This window comes from Netta rufina (genome assembly GCF_964035555.1).
Source record: "Netta rufina genome assembly, chromosome: 4".
In the NCBI taxonomy this organism is placed as follows: domain Eukaryota; kingdom Metazoa; phylum Chordata; class Aves; order Anseriformes; family Anatidae; genus Netta; species Netta rufina.
The window spans coordinates 26,917,627-26,936,975 of record NC_140127.1 but is presented as its reverse complement, the minus strand read 5'-3'; the positions used below and the strand labels follow the sequence as shown (position 1 = coordinate 26,936,975).

General features: G+C 34.2%; 1 protein-coding gene across 1 annotated transcript in view; it reads right to left on the bottom strand.

Annotated features, from left to right (window-relative positions):
• Positions 1-704: 704 nt before the first annotated feature.
• Positions 705-19,349, bottom strand: part of DDX60 (DExD/H-box helicase 60) — a gene marked incomplete at its 5' end in the record, with an annotated part of 43,578 nt that continues 24,933 nt past the window's right edge. The window contains 16 exons of the mRNA XM_084286055.1: positions 705-827; positions 925-987; positions 2,344-2,495; positions 3,507-3,649; positions 5,898-6,045; positions 7,173-7,294; positions 7,821-7,959; positions 9,296-9,400; positions 10,528-10,728; positions 11,998-12,102; positions 12,697-12,849; positions 14,459-14,603; positions 15,668-15,826; positions 18,011-18,138; positions 18,956-19,084; positions 19,169-19,273. Of these exons, the coding sequence (XP_084142181.1) occupies positions 728-827; positions 925-987; positions 2,344-2,495; positions 3,507-3,649; positions 5,898-6,045; positions 7,173-7,294; positions 7,821-7,959; positions 9,296-9,400; positions 10,528-10,728; positions 11,998-12,102; positions 12,697-12,849; positions 14,459-14,603; positions 15,668-15,826; positions 18,011-18,138; positions 18,956-19,084; positions 19,169-19,273 (2,097 nt within the window). The 3' untranslated portion in view covers positions 705-727. The remainder of the gene's footprint in view (positions 828-924; positions 988-2,343; positions 2,496-3,506; positions 3,650-5,897; positions 6,046-7,172; positions 7,295-7,820; positions 7,960-9,295; positions 9,401-10,527; positions 10,729-11,997; positions 12,103-12,696; positions 12,850-14,458; positions 14,604-15,667; positions 15,827-18,010; positions 18,139-18,955; positions 19,085-19,168; positions 19,274-19,349) is intronic.

Below are 19,349 nucleotides of genomic sequence, written 5' to 3'. Positions count from 1 at the left end.
TTCTAGTCAGTGTTGCAAGGAATTTTGACAAGTACTACACTAAGGTGTAGCCTTTGGTCTTTCTAATTCAAGGCTACAACAGGTGAAAAATGAGGCAATTCTATGTATGGTTGCAAAATTTTATTAAGCAAACTTCATTTTTATACAAACCTCCTTTACACGTCAAGTTTTGTAGGCTAAAACTGCAGAATGAGTTAAGAGCTTTCATAAAAGTTCATGAAGGTGCTACATAATAAAACAGCAACCTTTCAAAAATATTTAGAACAATTAACTTTAATTGCTGAAGTAAAGCATTGAAAGTTTCCAATGTTGTCCTATATGCAATTAGTCCCTGAGATTATCTTTGATTATATTTACTAAGTATATTTGAGAACTGTCTTAACATAAATCACTTCTTGGAAAAAAAAAATCTAAAATAGAAAAAATACAATTATCTACTTTCACAGTCTATTAAAAACAATAAGTTCATCTTACAACAGCTAAAATATCAACATATCAAGATTTTGTATAGTAAACTTTGTATTACTGATACTGGATATTACTGAGGTTTTATTTTGAAACATATTTGAGAACTCAGTCACTTCCTAATGTAAAAGGCAGTTAATCATAGGTGTGGTAAGAGTATTATGTACTGCTGGCTTTCGGGTCTGTGGGCTTGTTTGTTTTTGGTGGTGGTGTCTTGTTTTTCAGTTAACATACTCTTGATTATCCAGATTACCCAGAAGAACTAGACCGCAGCCAGTTTTTTATGGTAGTTTTCTCCTAGTTTTTGAAATGCCAGTAGAACGTTATCATTTGGATCATCACATAGTTCACTCAGTGATACTCTGTTAAAAAAAAATAATAATAATTTAAAAAAAAAAGCATTATTTCATTTTATTTCTTAAATATATTGAATATTTAAAAAGCAGATGTTGATCATACCCTATAGACTTAATGACGAGTAAAAAATCCTTGAGCAGGTAGTAAGCTTCTCCTTCATTTAACCTAAAAAATAATAAATAAATAAATAATGTTATGGTACTGTTTAACTGTTAAAGCTTGCCATGTAGGCTATGTAAGGATTCAAAGAGCATATTCTATGGCCTCAAACTCTGATACGACTAGGGATTACTGTAGAATAACTAAAAGCTTAGAATGCAATTAATAATACTATGGAGATACATGTTTCTGTAATTATGTTAAACTTACATGACTCATGATTTGTATTTGGAAAAGAAATGTGTTAATACTGCTAACATGTTTCAGCTCTTTGAATAACTAAGCTAAACGGTAAGGCTGTGCTTCTGATGAAATTGCTGGCTAAATGGAGTAGGAGACATAGGAGGGTAGTTTTCTACAGCTAGCTAAGATCCTGTACTTTGCAAAGACAATGGGTAATTAGTGGGCTGCAGCTTAATAAATCTCAATTCCAAATCATTAAGAATACCACTAATTTTTAAGACATAAAATTGTAGTCAGTATTGTATTACAAATAAGGAGCGTATTTCCTTGTGTCTTGACAATGCAGCATTCATGCCAAACTTTGCTATTTCACTAAGAACTACTACCTGCTCTAGAAAACCTGCTTTGGCAGGGGAGTTGGACACGATGATCTCTTGAGGTCCCTTCTAACCCTTACAATTCTGTGATTCTGTGAACAGTTCATGGAATGTATGTTCTAACTATTTATACCAGATTCTTCTTTGAAGAGCTTACAAAAAAGCAGATATAAAATTGTCCCATCTACCTTGGGGAGCAGAAAGAGATGGTATTTTGTTATTCACATATAAAAGTGCTGAGGATGAAGGTAAAACAAAGATACTTGATAGAGTAGTGGGGAGAGTGAGCTTGTGACTAATCTTTTGGTAGCTGAGGTTGGGAATAAAACTCTTGTGAATGGCTTGATTAAGGCCAAGCTAAAAGTTTTATAAAGAGAAGAGACAAAATTAATGGACAAGATAATGCAAAGAGATGCACCTGCCAAATGAGATGTGTTGTCATTGATACTTTTTTTTTTTTTCTGAGTTTATATTTTTGAAGCAGTAAGCAACAAGAAGTAGTTTGGTCAAACTTTGGCACAATCTCAAAATAATCTGTGACTAAAGTCAAGACTTCACATTCACAGTACTGTTTTGAAAATCCAGCTAATGCTTTATAGCCATTGCCACAGGACGTTAATGCAGTATATGTTTTGTACTCATTATGACATTCCATTTTAATCATATTTAACATATGGTTAATTCAGTCCCTACATTCTGGAGGGAGAAAGCTTTAAAGACAAAAAGATGTGCTCATGTACCATCATGTACCATATGGAAAACAACACTACTATTTAGCTTTACTGAAGCTGGTAGTCCGTACCAGTTATCAGTTGTCAAGGCAGTCAAGGAACCATGCTTATAAAAGTCCAGAGCATATGCATTGAGTGGCAGGCGTCGTCCTTGATTATCATACTTCTTCAAGTAAAGCAGAGGGCAGTTTTTGACATTAATTCCAAGGGAACGTAACACTGCCTAAACAGAAAAAGGAGAAAAGTGCTAAGTAACTGTTGTGTTTTTGTTGCTGCATCTGTTGTGTTAAAACTTGCAGCTTCAGCCACACAGCTGACAAGTTCCATACTTCTAATACTGGGCCACTCAAAAACTCTGCACAAGTAGAGGTAGGCTGTAGACACGAGATAATTTGCTGAAGTGGCTTTTGCTGCTCTAGGATGCTCCTAATTACAATAAATAATAAAAATATAAAAATATAAAAAATAAAATAAATATAATTTAACTAGGCCACTTGTTTACTCATGAGTATTAGACAAAGACTTTGCCGTATGTACAGGTCATGTATTCACACCCTCCTGCTGATACTTTGAATGTATCAAGCTTATGCATAGCATATTTTAAGAGTGAAGCTGAATTTCAAATTCCCAGTTTCGATAACTTGATTTTTCTAATTTTGATCCTAATTATTCGTTATGTGGTAATGCCCTAATGCTACAAAACCCATGTAGAAGGTAACAGCAAAATGCAAGCTAATAGTAAACATACCAATTTGTATTACAGCTTACCTAATTCATGTTAGATAACAATCACTGAACTCCTAGTAAAGGTGGAAATTATCAATGCAATAATGCATACCTTTAGTAGGATCCCTGAGACTACTGTGTGATTGACTTAAACAAAAACAAAACAAAAAAAAAATTGAAGAAAAGCAATCTGTGAAGCTAAGTAGCTTCAAATTAATAATTCAAATAATTTTAGAGCAATTTACCTGAGAGCCAAAAGGAGCCAGGCTCTTGCAAGAAAGCAAACTATTTGTGGATTTTTTTTTTCTACAGCTACCTATTCCATGTTTTGCACTGTGATAATTTGGTGCTAATCACTGTTCACTCTTTTTTGAGACTTTTCAATTTGTTTCTCCTAAAGAGAAACACTTGAGCATACTGCCTACATGTCAGACAGAGGCAAGAAGATTGTAGTAACTATTTTTATTAGACTGTAATAAATTTCCACCCCTCATTAAAAGTAACTTACTTTATTAACATTCTCTGCATGAAATAGATCATCGTCAACCATTCCAGATAAACACGCAAAGGGTGAGATAGCAGATATGCGTTTGGTGTTGTCCATCAAATAAGATGCTAGTTCAGAGCCATGCCATTTTTTATTTGTAAAATCTAGATGGGAAGATTGAAATACAACATAAGCTATAATACAGACAGATGCTGCCTTCCCGCAATGAATTTTAGAAGAGATTTTCAGTGTGGTTAGACGATAGTCTAACCACACTGAAAATTAGCTGTGAAATACAGCTAATCTAAACTTAAATCCTTCATGACAGATTTCTTTCTTCTGTTAAGAGCTTCTAAGTGACTGATCATAATATGCAGGAAAAAGCTTACTAGTGGTGAGTGTAATGAAATCCAAACATCTTTGTGACTTAAACTGTTCTCCTCAACTCATCCATAGGCAAAATAGCTAACACCATACGGCTGTGCCAAAAACAATGGAATGTTAGTATCAGAAGACTTATTTTATATCCTGCATTGAAGAACAGTTTTTTCAACTTGTATTCACAGGTCTTAATAGAGACCCATAATAGATTTAACTGCTATCTTCTGGATTACCAGCCAATATGTTCCATGAAGCATGGTGATCTAAAGAATATGTACTCAACTGAGGCCACATTCGGGCTTAACAAGAACTCTGCTTTATGCAACTCCGTACAAATTTGTGTTTACAACAGCATGGCATTTCAGATGACTTGTGGTCTGCCTATAATAGCAATCGATAGCAGAAGATCTGGCTGGGTTTTTTGTTGTTTTGTTTTGATTTTTTTTGTGTTGTTTTGTTTTTGTTTGTTTTTAATGTAGTTCTAGGTGGTTTTGTTTGTTTGTTTTCCTAAGTAAAAACTTTTTCTTTCTTTCAAAGTTGTTAGCAATACTTTTAATCCTTACACTTCAACAATTTCTGTTTTGTGTAATGGTAAGTATGCTGTAGCTACACTCTGTGATTCATAGAAAATCACAGCAATTTTACATGTTTTTTCACAGCCTCACCCCAAAGTTGGTGCAAGTCCAAATGTCTTTACCACCATTTCTTTGATCTTGCATTACTTTTTCTGTGAATCTAATGCAATGTATTTGTTTCTTTCAAAACAGTTTTAAAAAATGAGGAGAATACAACCTAGCCTGAATGTTATGTCTTTCATATTAATAAGAAACTTTACCATTAAATTAGAGGAGGAAATTCAGTTTCTATGGTTCACATCCTGGATAAAATTAGCACTTGTAATACGAACATATATAAAGGAATTTGTCTCCTGAAAATGCAAGGCAGTCCATGTACTTATGCTTTCCTCTTGATTTGGAACACCATCATTCTGTGATTTACAGTTTTTAATTTCCTTTTTGTTCAGATAATGTATCAAGGTGTGGGGTCTCTCTATTGTTAAAAAAAGCAATCTTAAATCAAAAATGAAAAAGCAAGGTTTTGCTATAGTGTTGCTTACATGATACCATCATGCAGCACTTACTAGTGCTGTCTATTGGAGTACAAAGCACAAAAATGGAAAACTGTTATTTACCACCCAAGCTACATAGTACTCAATCTTCTATATAGTACTCTGTCTTGTTTTGGATTTACCTTGTTTATGTGGTAGTTTGTAAGATAACTGCTTTTTTTTTTTTATTTTTTGCGCACTAAATAAATAACTGTACCAAGGTAGGAAAAAATGAGGAATAAATAGAGTTATCTGATATATTTTAAATGCTTCCTTACTGAAAAAATATGTTTGAAGTTGTGTTGTTTTTAGAGGATGTAGGCAATAGTGGTACATTGCATTGCTTTTACATCTTCTGTCCAGGAAGTAACTATACATAATAGTTACATATTTTTCTCCCAGTTAAAATTCATGTCACTTGGTAATTTTATACTAATGTCTTCTCATACTGCTCTGGTCGCTGGACAGCATCTATTGGCATAAGTAATTTAATTTATTTAACACATGGTACAGTGTTCTTTAACTGTTAATTCAATCTTAGGGCTGTTCAGATACTGAAAATCTAACCTTTGTAAGACTGAAAGCAATTCACATATCACAGGCATCTACAAATGTCTTCATAATTATATTTAAAAAGGCTTTTAATAAAAAAAAAATTAAAAACTTCAAATTCTTTATATATAATTCCCCTTATTTCCACTATAAATTCATAAAAAATACCAACTAAAGTGATCCTTTTCCTGTACGCAACTTCTATATTATATACAACATTTGTAAAACAAAAGTAAAATAGAAACTGTATCTCTTTATTAACATATCTGAATTCACTTTTTCTCCTTTACCAAAAAAACACCTTTCCTAATATACTCAATGTCATAAATGGCAACTATGCTACCCCTCCCCCCCCCCCCCGAACTTCCTACCTGTCTTTGACAGTGGAAGTCTGTATTCTTGTTCCATATCTGCCAGTTTGGCAGTTGTCAGAAGAAAATGAGCAAAATTTTCCTCAACTTTGGTGTTGTACTCATTTACAGCATCTGCAAAGTCTTCTGGCAGATCTTCTAGGAAGACCTGAAATAACATGCCGTTTATTGTTTAATTTGGGTAATTTCTCCAGAAGTGTAAGTTCTACAGGGGTGCATACATAAGGTACACAGACAGGGCAGTAGTTGACAGAGGACTACAGCTCCAAATTTAACCCAATTTGTCAGACTGTTTGACTGAATTCTGATTCATGGATCTTAAAGACATACAAACATCAATTTCATGCAGAAAAGACATGGAGAAAGTATAAAATTCCTAGAGTTGCAGAGTACTCAGCTTTATTATTTAATGATTAGTTAACTAAAAGGGAACTTTTGGAGTGTTGCCTTTCCCAGCTCTCGTTTTGCATATCTCAGTGTTGAAAAGGTTCCCTGCCAACATGACAGACCCTGGTATTTTGCTGCCATTAGCCACAGCAGTCCAGTAATCCCTCTTATGTGACTGGCCACTTTTCAGAAATTAGTGATATTTTTTCTTCAAATGCTTCCTGGAAACTGGACAAAAAAAGCATCTTCAGATGGAAAAAATAAATTCCTTTGTTCTTCACAGCTGTGTCTAACAAAGCTTTAAGTATTTGCATGAAAGAGACAATAGGAATATGTTACAAGCGGTTCACTTTCTGCTCATACCCATGGTGGGTTAACTTAGTGCATAGCTAATATTAATGCTCATCTTAGCAATACTATCCTGCTGTTGGAATATGATAGCCCTAAGCCTACGGTGCCATGCACTGCAGAGCATGTTGGTGTCCTTACGAGTCTTTGGTACCTGGCAGAAAAAGCTACAGCTCCTTAGAAAAAGACAAAATTACATTAGAGTGAGGAGAACAAAGTAAATTCCCATATGGCAAAAAATATAGTTGGGTTGTATTGTATAAAGAGACAGTGTGTTGTCCATAACTTTAGATTTTGAAATATGACAGTAACACAACATCTTTAAATAATTCTTGAATAATTCAGTACTTTTCATTTAACGTGACACACAATTGCTACTTCTATGGTTGTATCAAGGCACCTTTGCCCTAATCCAGAAAGTATGGCTAGCTGCTCACCCACCAGACATCCACAGTGAAAACACACTAGCCAACAAATTGAAACATGTTCATTGAGGCGGTACACAACATAAGCTACAATAAAGACCAATCATTTATCTACCTTGGATTGGTAAAATTTGTGTCTCAATGTCATTGAGCGGGCCGGAAGATACTTCTGCCCAAACAGATTTGCTAGAATAAGCACTAGCTTTTCCAGGACATCATCTGAAAAGTCATTTGAGCCTGTCAAAACAGTAGGCACATGGGTTAAATATGAAAATTTACCAAAAGCATTTTGCTTAAAATAACTTCCAGCTGCTATTGTCAGGAGAGATTATAACAACACTATCCAACATAGTTTTGCATTTGTTTACGTACTTCAGTTTATCTGCACAAAATGGATTTTACTCATGTAATATGACAGTAGTAGTAGTACTTTTGTTAACTTGTTGATATTCAGAGTAGTCATCCATCTTATTTACTACATGGCATTCAAGTCTTGCTCTGGAGTCATAATTATTAGTTTTTCCAGATCAAATGGACTTTTCTATTTACAGCATTCTTTTTATCTCATAACTTTTCATAAACATTAGGTTCATGGTATTAGTATTGCCATGTGCGTGTTGGTTTTCTCAGACAAAACACAAGCACTTGAAGAGTGTGTATAGGCACAGACCAACGAGATGGGGATGAAGGCTAGCAGAGAATTTTAGAACCATTGGGGTTACAGAGGCTGCCACAGACTTAGGATGCATGGCATATTATTTACCTTTAATTGGCTGGCACAATTTGTGGAATAAACCTTTCACAAGAAAACTCACTAAGACAAAATTTGAAGGTTCGTGATAGTGTAAGTGAGTCACAAGTCCAGCAAATCCTATGGGGTTACCTTCTTGATCCAAGTAGCCCTATTTAATTGAAAAGCAAAATAAGCTTAGTTGTGAAAGATGAACTTGCATTTGACAAAAATATAAAATAGTGGCAACTCAAAGGAATAGTCCTTCAACCCAATGCATAGGTACCTACTCAGTTCCCCATGAAAGCCAAAACTTTGTCAATACTGAAAAAAGAAGTCACCAACTATTTGAGAATTTCCATGGGAAATCTTCATCTCCTGGTGCAAAGCATAATTACTGACTTCATAGTTTTAGTGCCCATTTAGACTATGTTGCAAATCACAATGCATACAGTTACCAAAGAAAGATTTGACACAACTTTCATTCAAAAACAGAAAATCCAAATGTTCAATGGGATAAAAGCACACAAACTCAGCGAATAAAACCCTATCAAAGGCTATAAATTCCATGACATCCATGACACCTGTCCTGGCAGAGAACACTCTGCATCACACCCTGGAAGAAAGTAGGGAGTACCAAGATAACCATCACTCTCTATAGTTGCTTTTTTTAATGCTCTTCCTTAAGAAAGATATTAGAGACAGCATATAAGGTACATCAGCCTGTTTTGACCAGTTCTTAAACTAACTGTAACTTTTTGGAATTATCACTAATCTCACCCTTAAACTGACTTGAAGATGGGATTTCTCTTCAATGGGATTGTTCAGGTTTCACACATAGGAGACACTCATCAGAGGCAGGGCAGAACCACTGGGCTCCTAACTGGAAGCAATGCTGGGAAAACTAGACTCAGATGATTCACAAATGTAATCACATTATTTATGCCTCTTCCTGTCTATATGCCTGGCCTATAAACTAAAAAGGATGTTACGCACCAAAAAAAATTAAAAAATCCAAAATGGTGTCCGTTAAATTGGAATTATTACAATGGAGAGATACACAATAAATTTTCAATTTTCCCTAGGAGCTATTTCCTAAATTTTTGTTAGAGGTATAATTTCCTCCCAGCATTTTGGAAATTATGTTATTCGTAGTATATTTTAAACTTCTAACATTTCACATCCATGTATATTTCAAATATCTGTATAAGCAATATAAATGCACAACTCTTATTCTCCTGATCAATGTGCGATCATATAAACCATACCATGAGACTTTCCCAATTTATCGCATAAGCAGCTCAGAATTAACCCTGGACTTAAAGCACCTTAATTTAATCTGTTTTGTTGTTTCCAGCAGAAATAGCCTATTTCTATGTAATACAAAATACATGGTTCTTAAATGAAAGAGCACTAACACAAACAGGAGTTCTTAACATGTTTTCAGAATCTGCGCATAAGCAAACCTGTATTTACAGACAAACATTCCAAATGAGTTAAAAACATACCTCTTTGATTAGAAACTGCAAGGAAAACATAAAATAAATTTTTAATATTTCAGCATGTCTTTCATTTTTGAAAGTCATCAGTGAGTGCTTCAACACTGACAATGCCTGACGAAACAAACAAACAAACAAACAAAAAAGATTAGAAATGCAAGGGAACGTCTGTATTGGAACAAGCAAACAAATTCAAAATTCAGCTTTTATGCTTTATTTGATCAATCACTTTTCAGGCTAAAAATGTCAGGTTGGAGGTACTGTTGGATTTGTGTTATTTATTTATTTAAATTGAATGCCTAATTCTTGGAAGTGCTTGTGAAAATGGACATTCTCTGTCTGTCAAGTATATGTTAATTTTCTAAACTTATGCTGAGGTTTGTAAAGATGATTACATGAAATTCATATACAGATCTATAGGAAAAGGATTTAAATATAAGTTTGCATCATTAAATTAAAACCATTAAATTTGCATAATTAAACTAACCATTAAATGATTCCTTACACTTTAATACCATTTTAAATATTTAACACAGTTTACCAATTTACTTTATTATCTTAAAAAGTTGACCGCATTTATGTCTGAATTCCTTGAGTCCTTAAAAATGTCTATATGCTGGAATGGATTTAGAGAAACAGATCAGCTGGATGTAAGTTTCTGAACAATTACAAGAGGAGATCCCTGAGAAGTTTGTAATCATAATCATGGACTGTTTACTTAAGTCACTATATTAAGTGGCAAGAATAACAATTTTTGATTCCAGAGATGATGGATTTCATGCTGATGGATTGTGTGCTGATTTCAACAAGCGAGTAATATGTGGCATTTTCACTTTGTTTCAGTTGAGATAGGAATTCATAGCTCCCTCTTCCCTACAGAAAGATATGTTCACATCTTTTTCTCAAATAAAGCTGAAATTTTAAATAAATTTAAGTTTTAAGATTTTGTGATTCTCCAAGTTAATGCAAAAATTGTATACAAGAGTCAGAGTAAAAATACCTTCCTGATAGTAGCATTCTGTTGGATAATAATATTTATTGCAAAGAATAAATGCATGAAAATGGACAGGGCAATACATTAGAGAAGATGTTACAGGTACTAGATACTGTATAGGAGCATATGAGATTTCATTTGGAGACAGATTGCTTAGTATTGAAATGCATAACTCATGTTAAGGAGATATTGTTCAATTAAACCAAGTAAGAATTAATTAAATTATACTACAAAAAAAATATTAAACCTTTGCACTGGCATCTGCTTTGTCATCAGCCTTCGCAGCCAACAGCATGAGTCTCAATATTAAGGTAATAGTCAGAGGGAATTGGCCTTTCAGTTGAGGTACGTTTGATTTGATAAGTCTTTCAATTTTGGGCAGTGGTATATCATAGAAGAACACATTTCCAATCATATCATGTCCCCGTCTTCCAGCACGTCCTGACATCTAAGAATAAAATCTTCGTGTTATTATTTAAATAACAACATTATTAACATTTTTGATAAAATACACTTAAGTTGTATATACTGCTACCATCTACACAATCTTAATAAGGTATTTATACAACATTATTCAAGTAATGTGTGCAAAAATGCGCTGTATTTAGCTGATATAGCTGGTTTGAAGTTTTTTGTTTGTTTGTTTTCCTTTTACCTTATTTTCATGAACTTGTGTATTTGTTACAGGACCTAAACATTGGAAAGGATACTTACGGTCTCACACATCTGTTTAACATTTGTATTTCTTCAAGGTAATTTATACTTTTTAAAACCTATATATCAGCTTAATTTTCATGTTACATAAGTTACATTTAGCTTTGAATTATTTCTAGGGCAGAGGGAGCTTCAGCATGAATGCAGAGGAGAGAATATGAGTAAGAGCACAGGGAAGTTACCTAAAGGTACATGTCCTCGCTTGGATCATCCCTTCTTCATCAGGTCCATTGTACCAGACCTGTACTGGTACTTTCCCCTTGTACCAGACAATGTGACAAAGCTGCAATCATATTATTTATGTACAGTAGAAGGGTGATGCACATAGGTCTGTTTGCTGCACAAATCCACTTGCTCTCTGACTTTGAGAGCTACCTGCCAGGTGACGCTATTAGCAACATCTGGCTGACACGGTCCTGAGCCAGAGGCAAACTTGCAGTACTTTATTAAAATACAGGTTTGAAAAGAAGCAGAAAAGCAGGAAACAGGCTAATGAAGAGTAACGTTTCTCAGCCTACCCAGTAAATTGTCACATGACTTGAGGCGTTCTGTGTTACTGCGTTTGCACACAGTACTGCGTGGCATTCCACAACAGAATTAACTCAAAGGTCCTAATTAATCTAGTCAGCAATCTTTCTTCTCTTTGCTACATCCCCACTGAATTTTCTTACAGCATATTTTTCACATGTGCAAAAAATATCTAGAAGAACTTCTCTCTAATGACTCTCATAACTGAAAACCAAGTCTATGCCACTAACTCAGTGAGCAATTGCAATACTTTCAATGCTGAAACAGGTCTTTTGACTATGCACATTGTTCATGTGTTGTCAGTTCTGAAACATTAGTAAAATCACGCTAGCTAAAATTATTATTGTCACCAGAGTAAACAGATAAAACTCTGAACATATCCAGAAGTATATGTAAAAGACATTTTTTTCTGAATTTTTGTGATGCCAGCTACTTTCTACTTGTAATAGAAACCGCAACTGTTCTATTTCCATACCTGTCTGTAGCTCAGTGCATCCAAAAAGACAGAATCATCAGCAAAGACAACAGATTTACACGGCATGTTGATTCCTAGAGCAAGTGTTGAAGTAGCTGTGACGACCTATAAAGTATCGAACATGGGTATTTGTATGAGAAATGGTAATACCAGATTTTAAAAAAACAAATCCATCTTATATCAACAGAAATTTTACTATTATTTTTCATATAACTAAAGTTTAATCTGATTAATTTAACAGAGCTATGAAAATACATTAATTTCACTGTTTAAATGTACATTAAGTGTAAATTATATACACATATAAACAGTTATAAGCTTTAATATCTTGGAAGTTTATACCTCATTTTATGAAGAACAAATAGAAATAACATTCCACCAAAAGAGTACAAAGTATCATGGTTCTATATAGTTCAATTCACTAAAACACTTCTAGTTGTTTTAGGTCAACATCTTTTAACTGTTCAGATGCTAATCTGAAGGACAGTAACTCTTAGTTAGAAATTAAGTTCTACAGCTATCAATTCACTTAGTTCATTTTATTAATTTGGAAACTGTTATGTCAACATTTCAAGAATGAACTTGATAAAGTCAATCCAATATATTCTACCACTGATGAAAGGTACACTAGACATTTTTAATTACATGTATAGAGAAAATAAAAGAAAAAAAAAGAAGAACTGATCCTGATTTATCAACCTTGATATATCCCAGTCTGAAAAGCATCTCCACTGCTTGTCTCTGCTTTACGGACATAGATCCATGATGATATCCAATGCCCCTCCGTGCCAGCATTTGCTGAAGATAACCCTTTCTTTCAAACCTAAGTCGATAAAAAATCTTCCTCAAAGTCTACAAATAAAAAGAATAAGTACAAATACAAATAAAATACAAATAAGTACAAATACAAATAAAATACAAATAAGTACAAATACAAATAAAAGTATTAACCACAACCAGGTATTGCCAAGGAAAACAGAATAAAAGTTCCAAGTGCTACAAACATACCTGTTTAAGATCTTCAGTAAACTTGAAGTTCAAAGTACATAACTAGATGTAAACCATCAGTAGCTTCATTATGTCCAGAAATTCAGGCACTTCGGTATATTTTTATACACTATCACTTTTTTTCACTATTGCAACAAATGCCATTACACAGTCCCAATCTTCAAACCATGCAGCTAGTTGCAAGCAGACACGACAAATCTTCATGTCCTTAATTTTTCAACTCAACATATGGCTTTATGACCACGTACACCATGCCACTACCTCTGAACAAATTCCAAAGTAGCTATGCAAAGATTATATTCTTTTGCTCTTGTTTATCATCCCCCCTTGGTACCATTTCACATAGTTATGAGCTTCCCTTTCCCAAATTCAGAAATAGCACTAAATTAAGCTTCTTCAGTGTTTTCTGAACTTCACCCTGTACCTAAATGCCATCTGTTCCAAAAATCCAAATATTTCTTCACTGTTTTTACCCATGTGCACCTGTGGGAAAGCAATACTCTTTTGATGCTGGCTGACAGAAGTCTAAAAATGCCATTGGGATCCCAGGTTCCCATGATAGGAATCATGAGAATTTTCGCATTTTCTCCCAATATGCAACATTTACCTCTCCTTCTAGAGATGTAACAATAAGCACAAAGCATTACCAAGACACTTCAAAAAAATTCTGTGAATTAAAAAGTATGTATCACAATTATATTTTTATTTTTTTTTAATTTAAACAAAAGTCATGGAGAGACAGCTTTGTGAACCAAAGTTATTTCTCAGGAACTTTAGATCAAGGCCCATTCACCCACTATTGATGGAAACTACATCATATAAATCTCCTTCATAAATTATTCCTTAATTGTTTTGTATACAAATATTGGTGACATTATATTTTTGTATATACTTAATATTGGTTGTATACATTAATATTGGTGATAGACACCTGCAGACTTTCAGTGCTTTTCTGAGCTTTTCCTTCCTTAGCGTGCATAAACATGCTTAAGAACATGGACGATTTTGCTTTGTGGAGACTAGAACTTTTAGGGCCTAAAATAATTTATTTGTTATTTTCATATGATATAAACAGTTCAGAAAGGTCTAGATAGACCTTTCACACAGAGAGGTGACATATAGCCTATGTTAATGATTCAGAAAATATGAGTCTGAAACCTGAATCGACAAGTAACAGAAGTGCACTGCTAGTATTTCATGGAAATGAATTAGTTGTCATGTATATCCCACAAGAACAAGTCTGTATCTTTTTATTTGTCAGAATGAAAGTTCTCTGTACATCCTACAAACAAGGTTATTTAAGACTGAGATCTGGAATCGAATTCAGAATGCTTCACTAAGTCAGTGAATACAAACGCATCGCATATTGATGTCTTATGAAATTTTGCACAAATTCAAACATTTTAGACATACAAAACCAAAAACATGTTGGAAGTACTAGTGAGTTACTTACATCTTCATCTACTGCTTTAGGATCAGCGTAAGTACACGCAGAAGGTGTCACAGTAAGTTTTTTAAGTCTTTTCTCTAACTCTTTTTTCATAGTCCAAAGCTGTATTATGCTTTCCGCTTTACTGGTTTTCAACTTTTTGGTATCACTGTATAAAATATACAACAAAAAATATTAGTTCTGTAATTAGCATATATTTCTCTATTTCAATATATTCTTTGGGTTCTAAAAGTTGCAGATGCATTCCCTTTTAAATTGTAGGCTCAAACGTGTAGATAGATCTGCTGATGTGTAGATAGATCTGTTGAAACAGATTTACTCATAATGCTAACAGCTTAATTTTATCTTGGCTTGCATGCAAAATAAATAATTCTGGATGAAGTACAATTGAGTAATTGTGGTGACAAGGAAAACTGAAGGAAGATGAGGGCAGCAACCATTAATACCACTGTTCAGCAAATTAGTAAGCTAACAGTATTGCACAGCAGAAAAAAATCAACACACAAGAGAAACGTGATCCACTTACTACCAATAATGACATTGACTTTAAGGATTTAGTGAAGGATTTGAAGAAAAGGAAGAGAAAATATTTAGAAGCAGATTTTCATGCTATTTCAATGTACACATATGTGTACAATTTGTTACTGGATTTTCAAATTCTCACTTAGTACCATTAAAGTCAGCCAAGTTCATTCCTTCACGATATTATGCTTGAGGAATGCAATGCAATTTGCCACAATTAGGAGGGCAAAACAATGGTGCTTTGTGTTCCTGACAAACCTAGGAACTATATCCATATTTAATTCCTAAATGCCTTTAAGAATCTACATCCTATGATCACAAAAATCCAGAAAGTTCAAGGCTAAGGGGGAAACAAATACCTCAATATCACCTCATTACTGGATTATTCCAAGCTGACCAATCTCACATACTCAAATTTCTCTCTGATCCTCATTCTGTAGTGCTAGCACTTTACACAGTGTCAGCCATGCTGGTATCTCTCTGCTGCCTAACTATGCACTAGGTATTGCTGATTGCTACCCACCATGCAGCTGCTCCTACTCTGTGGGTTGCTGGAGCATGCAGAACAACCCGGACTACTGTATTACAACTGGATGCTGCTGTAAGGTACATGCCCAAGAAATAACTTACCACAAGACTGCTCTGTCATAATATATAAGCTTTTTCACAATACACAGTTACAATACTTACTTTGGCTTGCATTTCATTAGTGATTTATCCACTTTTCTTAGTTTGTCCTTTATGTCCTCTATTTCCCGCTTGGCTTTAGGGTCTTGTTCATTTTTTTGTTTTTCCATCAAATGAAAGAATACATTAGTAGCTGCACGCTCCACTGAATCTAAGCCAAATCTTGAAGTAAATAATATGTGATATAGATCAGTTAGGTGAATGCTAATATAAATTATTATTTATACGTGTATGTAATGCTTCTACAATAATGCTCAGCCTTATTACTTGACTGCAGTAAATTATAATAATTAGAAGTGCATCATTGCTATTTCATCCCAAAGTCATAGGCTGTGTTCACTTTCAAGCTACAATTATTTCAAAACTGAGTGGTAACATGTAAAATGGTTCTGCCAGTTAATTATCTACAGAAAACAGTCCTATCTTTCCCTAAGTGGGCACATGAATATACATATAAAATAGATTGTACCTTAAATCATTTAATCCTTCTCAACTAGCCTGTTGAAAAGGAATGACTGTTTCTCTTGTTATTCTACACAGCTGTTCTTTCTCATAGCTTTTTCAATACTGGAATGTTAGCTTAGCTTGGACTCTTCCAGCTTCTCAGTCAGAAAAAAAAAATAAAAAAAAAATTCTTATTGTAGTGGGAAGAGACTGTTAGCTGTCACCATACAAGGGTTGGCAACACCTGGCATGAAGTTGCATCCTAGTCCATCAGAATGCTTACAAGTCATTTAGATCTGGCTGTCATCAAGAACAGGAGCAAATGGAAGGACTTTATTCTCGTGAAGGCCAAACACGGGTCTTAAGACTCAAAGGTAACTTCTTAATTCAAGCTTTTCACTTCTTCACAGGTAACAGAGCTCAATTGCAATCATTTTCCATTTACTTCTCATCTCTCTGAAGCCCACACTGGGTGATTTAAACTTCTCTATCACAGAGTTTATTCAGCCATTTAAGTACAAATATGGTGCCAGTGTACTTCTTTCCCTGGTGGCTTTAAGAAAAGAAAAGGTACTGTTTTCCCTACCACCAATAGCTGCAATAGCAACTTGGTTTCTACAGCTCTGATACCTACTCTCTCAGGAGTCTTTACTAACTCCACGTTGACAAAATACCACAATTTATAATGACTCATCATTCCAGTGTAGATGAGAGTAACTTAGTGATCTGTCTCTCCTGAGGAGAAGCGCCTTTAACATCGTATTAAGTGCCTCAAAAGGACAATGCAGTTAATACTGCAGCTCTAAAATCACTCATGTGAAGGAATTAAAAATATTTAAGACTGCTTTTGAAATCTCTTGGCTTCAGCTGGAAATAAGCCATAGCATTGATTTAGAACCAGACTGCTGGAAATCAGCCATAGAATTTATTTGCAACTAGACTGCCACTCGAAATATAAAAAGAGAGAACTTATTAGCAATTAGAGTCATTTGAGATGCACCATTGACCTGTATATTCACTTTTTTACTTCTTTCTTTCTAGAGTTCTTTCAGAAATGCCTTTTTTTTAAAAAAAAAAAAAAAAAAAAGCACAAACACATAAGAACTGAAATGCTAAGTAACATCATTCTCCCCCTAATTATTCAAAGCATTCAAAGGAAAGGAAAGGCTTCATACTGAGATGAGAAAACTGATATTTATGTAACACATGTATGTGATTGTTCCTACATGTTATTACAATAAGAATATGCACTGGACAACTGTTTAATGGTAAGTATTTTCTTTTCATTATTAGGACAAGCATCGAGGTAATATGCCCACTTTACTAATATTAGCAATATCGTTGACAATAACGGTATTATCAGTAGGTTATGCATATTTCATGTTTTGTGAAAATACATCTCAGATACATGCAGAAGTTTCATTCATGCATTTTACTGGATATAAAATAATGTTGTGAGAGGCTTTGTACTAAAACCATGTTAAATGACATATTCATAGAACCTCATTCTGCCCTTTTCCCTAGCAAATCTGCCCCCAACATACACTGTTTGCACTTCTAATTAAACAGCATAATTTTTACTTATTACACTGGGGCAAAGCAACAGAGATTCCAACTCTTATTTTAATGTGATTCAGATTATAATTTTCCTCAGGTATCATGCATGGATTCTAACCATTCCACACAATAATCAATCACTCCTAGTTTTACTTCAGCTAAACCTTCAGTCCCATAAAGATACACAGATTGATAGAGCTTGTAAGCCTTTACTTCACAAACTTTAGAATAAAGATAAGAAAAGGACATAAATGGAATTTGCTAAGCCATATCAATATTTATCTCTAATACCATTTTTCTGAATCTAGTCAACACACACATAACACATGGAATATAAATACTTACATAAAAATTATGGCAGGCAATTTATCCATCTCATGCAATTTTTCAACAAAGCATGCAAATTGTATCCATTTTTCCTGATCTGAGCAATCCACAGGTTGGGGCTTAAAGTGATCCAGAAGCTCACATACCTGACCAAAATATTATTGAGGAGATTTTAATGGCAGCAACTTCCAGCTGAAGGCAAAGTTTCCTGTAACAGCTTCTATCAGCTCAGATTTCTTAAGTCATGCAGAACTACAATGGCTTTGTACAGTTTACAGACTTAAAAGGTCTGCAGAACACAATGACTTCAGTAAGAATTCAAAATGCAAATCACTGTAGCATTCATGTCTACCTTCACAGTGGAAATAATAAAGCACGACTAACATACCAATTATGATATATTTTCACATTCAAGCGTCACATTTCAAGAACCTTGTGTTTTTTTTCCCCAAATATTCTATATTGTATCCTTGTTTTTTATTCACCACCTCCTCATACACCTATTTATGATATAGGAATATATGGCCTCTAATCAAAGACTTGATCTTCCAATTTAAAGTCCATTACTTAAATTTCTGTCTTTTACATAGGTACATACCTTCTGTCCTTGGTTACACAGAAGGTTTCAAATGATCAGCAAAAGAAAAAGAAGTAGGCTAAAGAAGCAGAATTGTGGTACAGTATTGTCACTACTTGTAGGAGGTACACTACAAGAATCAGAAATCAGAATCTCGCAGCAGTACTAGAAGTCTGATTCCCAGAGAAGCTTGTGAAAACAACCTTGAAAATGCTTACTGAAATGCAACAAATATTAGTGCTTATCTTTCAGCACAGCAGCAGCTAATACTTATAGATAATAATTAGGGAGGAGAAGCTCCTATAATTGTCTAGTTATATTACTGTATAATCATTACATTACAGCTGTACAGAGTCTTAAAAACACACCCCTCTAACAACTGTTACCTTCTGTCTTTGGCCAAGTTCAATCCATTTGCTTAGCTCTTTCTTCAGTTCCTGTTCATATTTCCTCACATCCATCTTTTTTATTACTACTTTATTCTTGAAAGAGACAAACTCCTCAGGATCTAGCTCCTTGAAAGCAACAATATAAAACACTGAATTACTTCATTATCTATTTACTTTTTATATATTCTGTGCACAGACCTGTATACCCACCTGTGCCCTTGGCCACTCCTTCCAGACTTCTACCATTGTGTCATACAGCTGAACATTCTCTTTTGGAGACAGAGAAAGATCTGCAGGAATACCATAGTTCTCAATCTGGAAGGAATTAAAAAAAAAGAAAATAATTATTTTGATGGAATCCATATTACTTAATGTAACCGTTGATAAATAC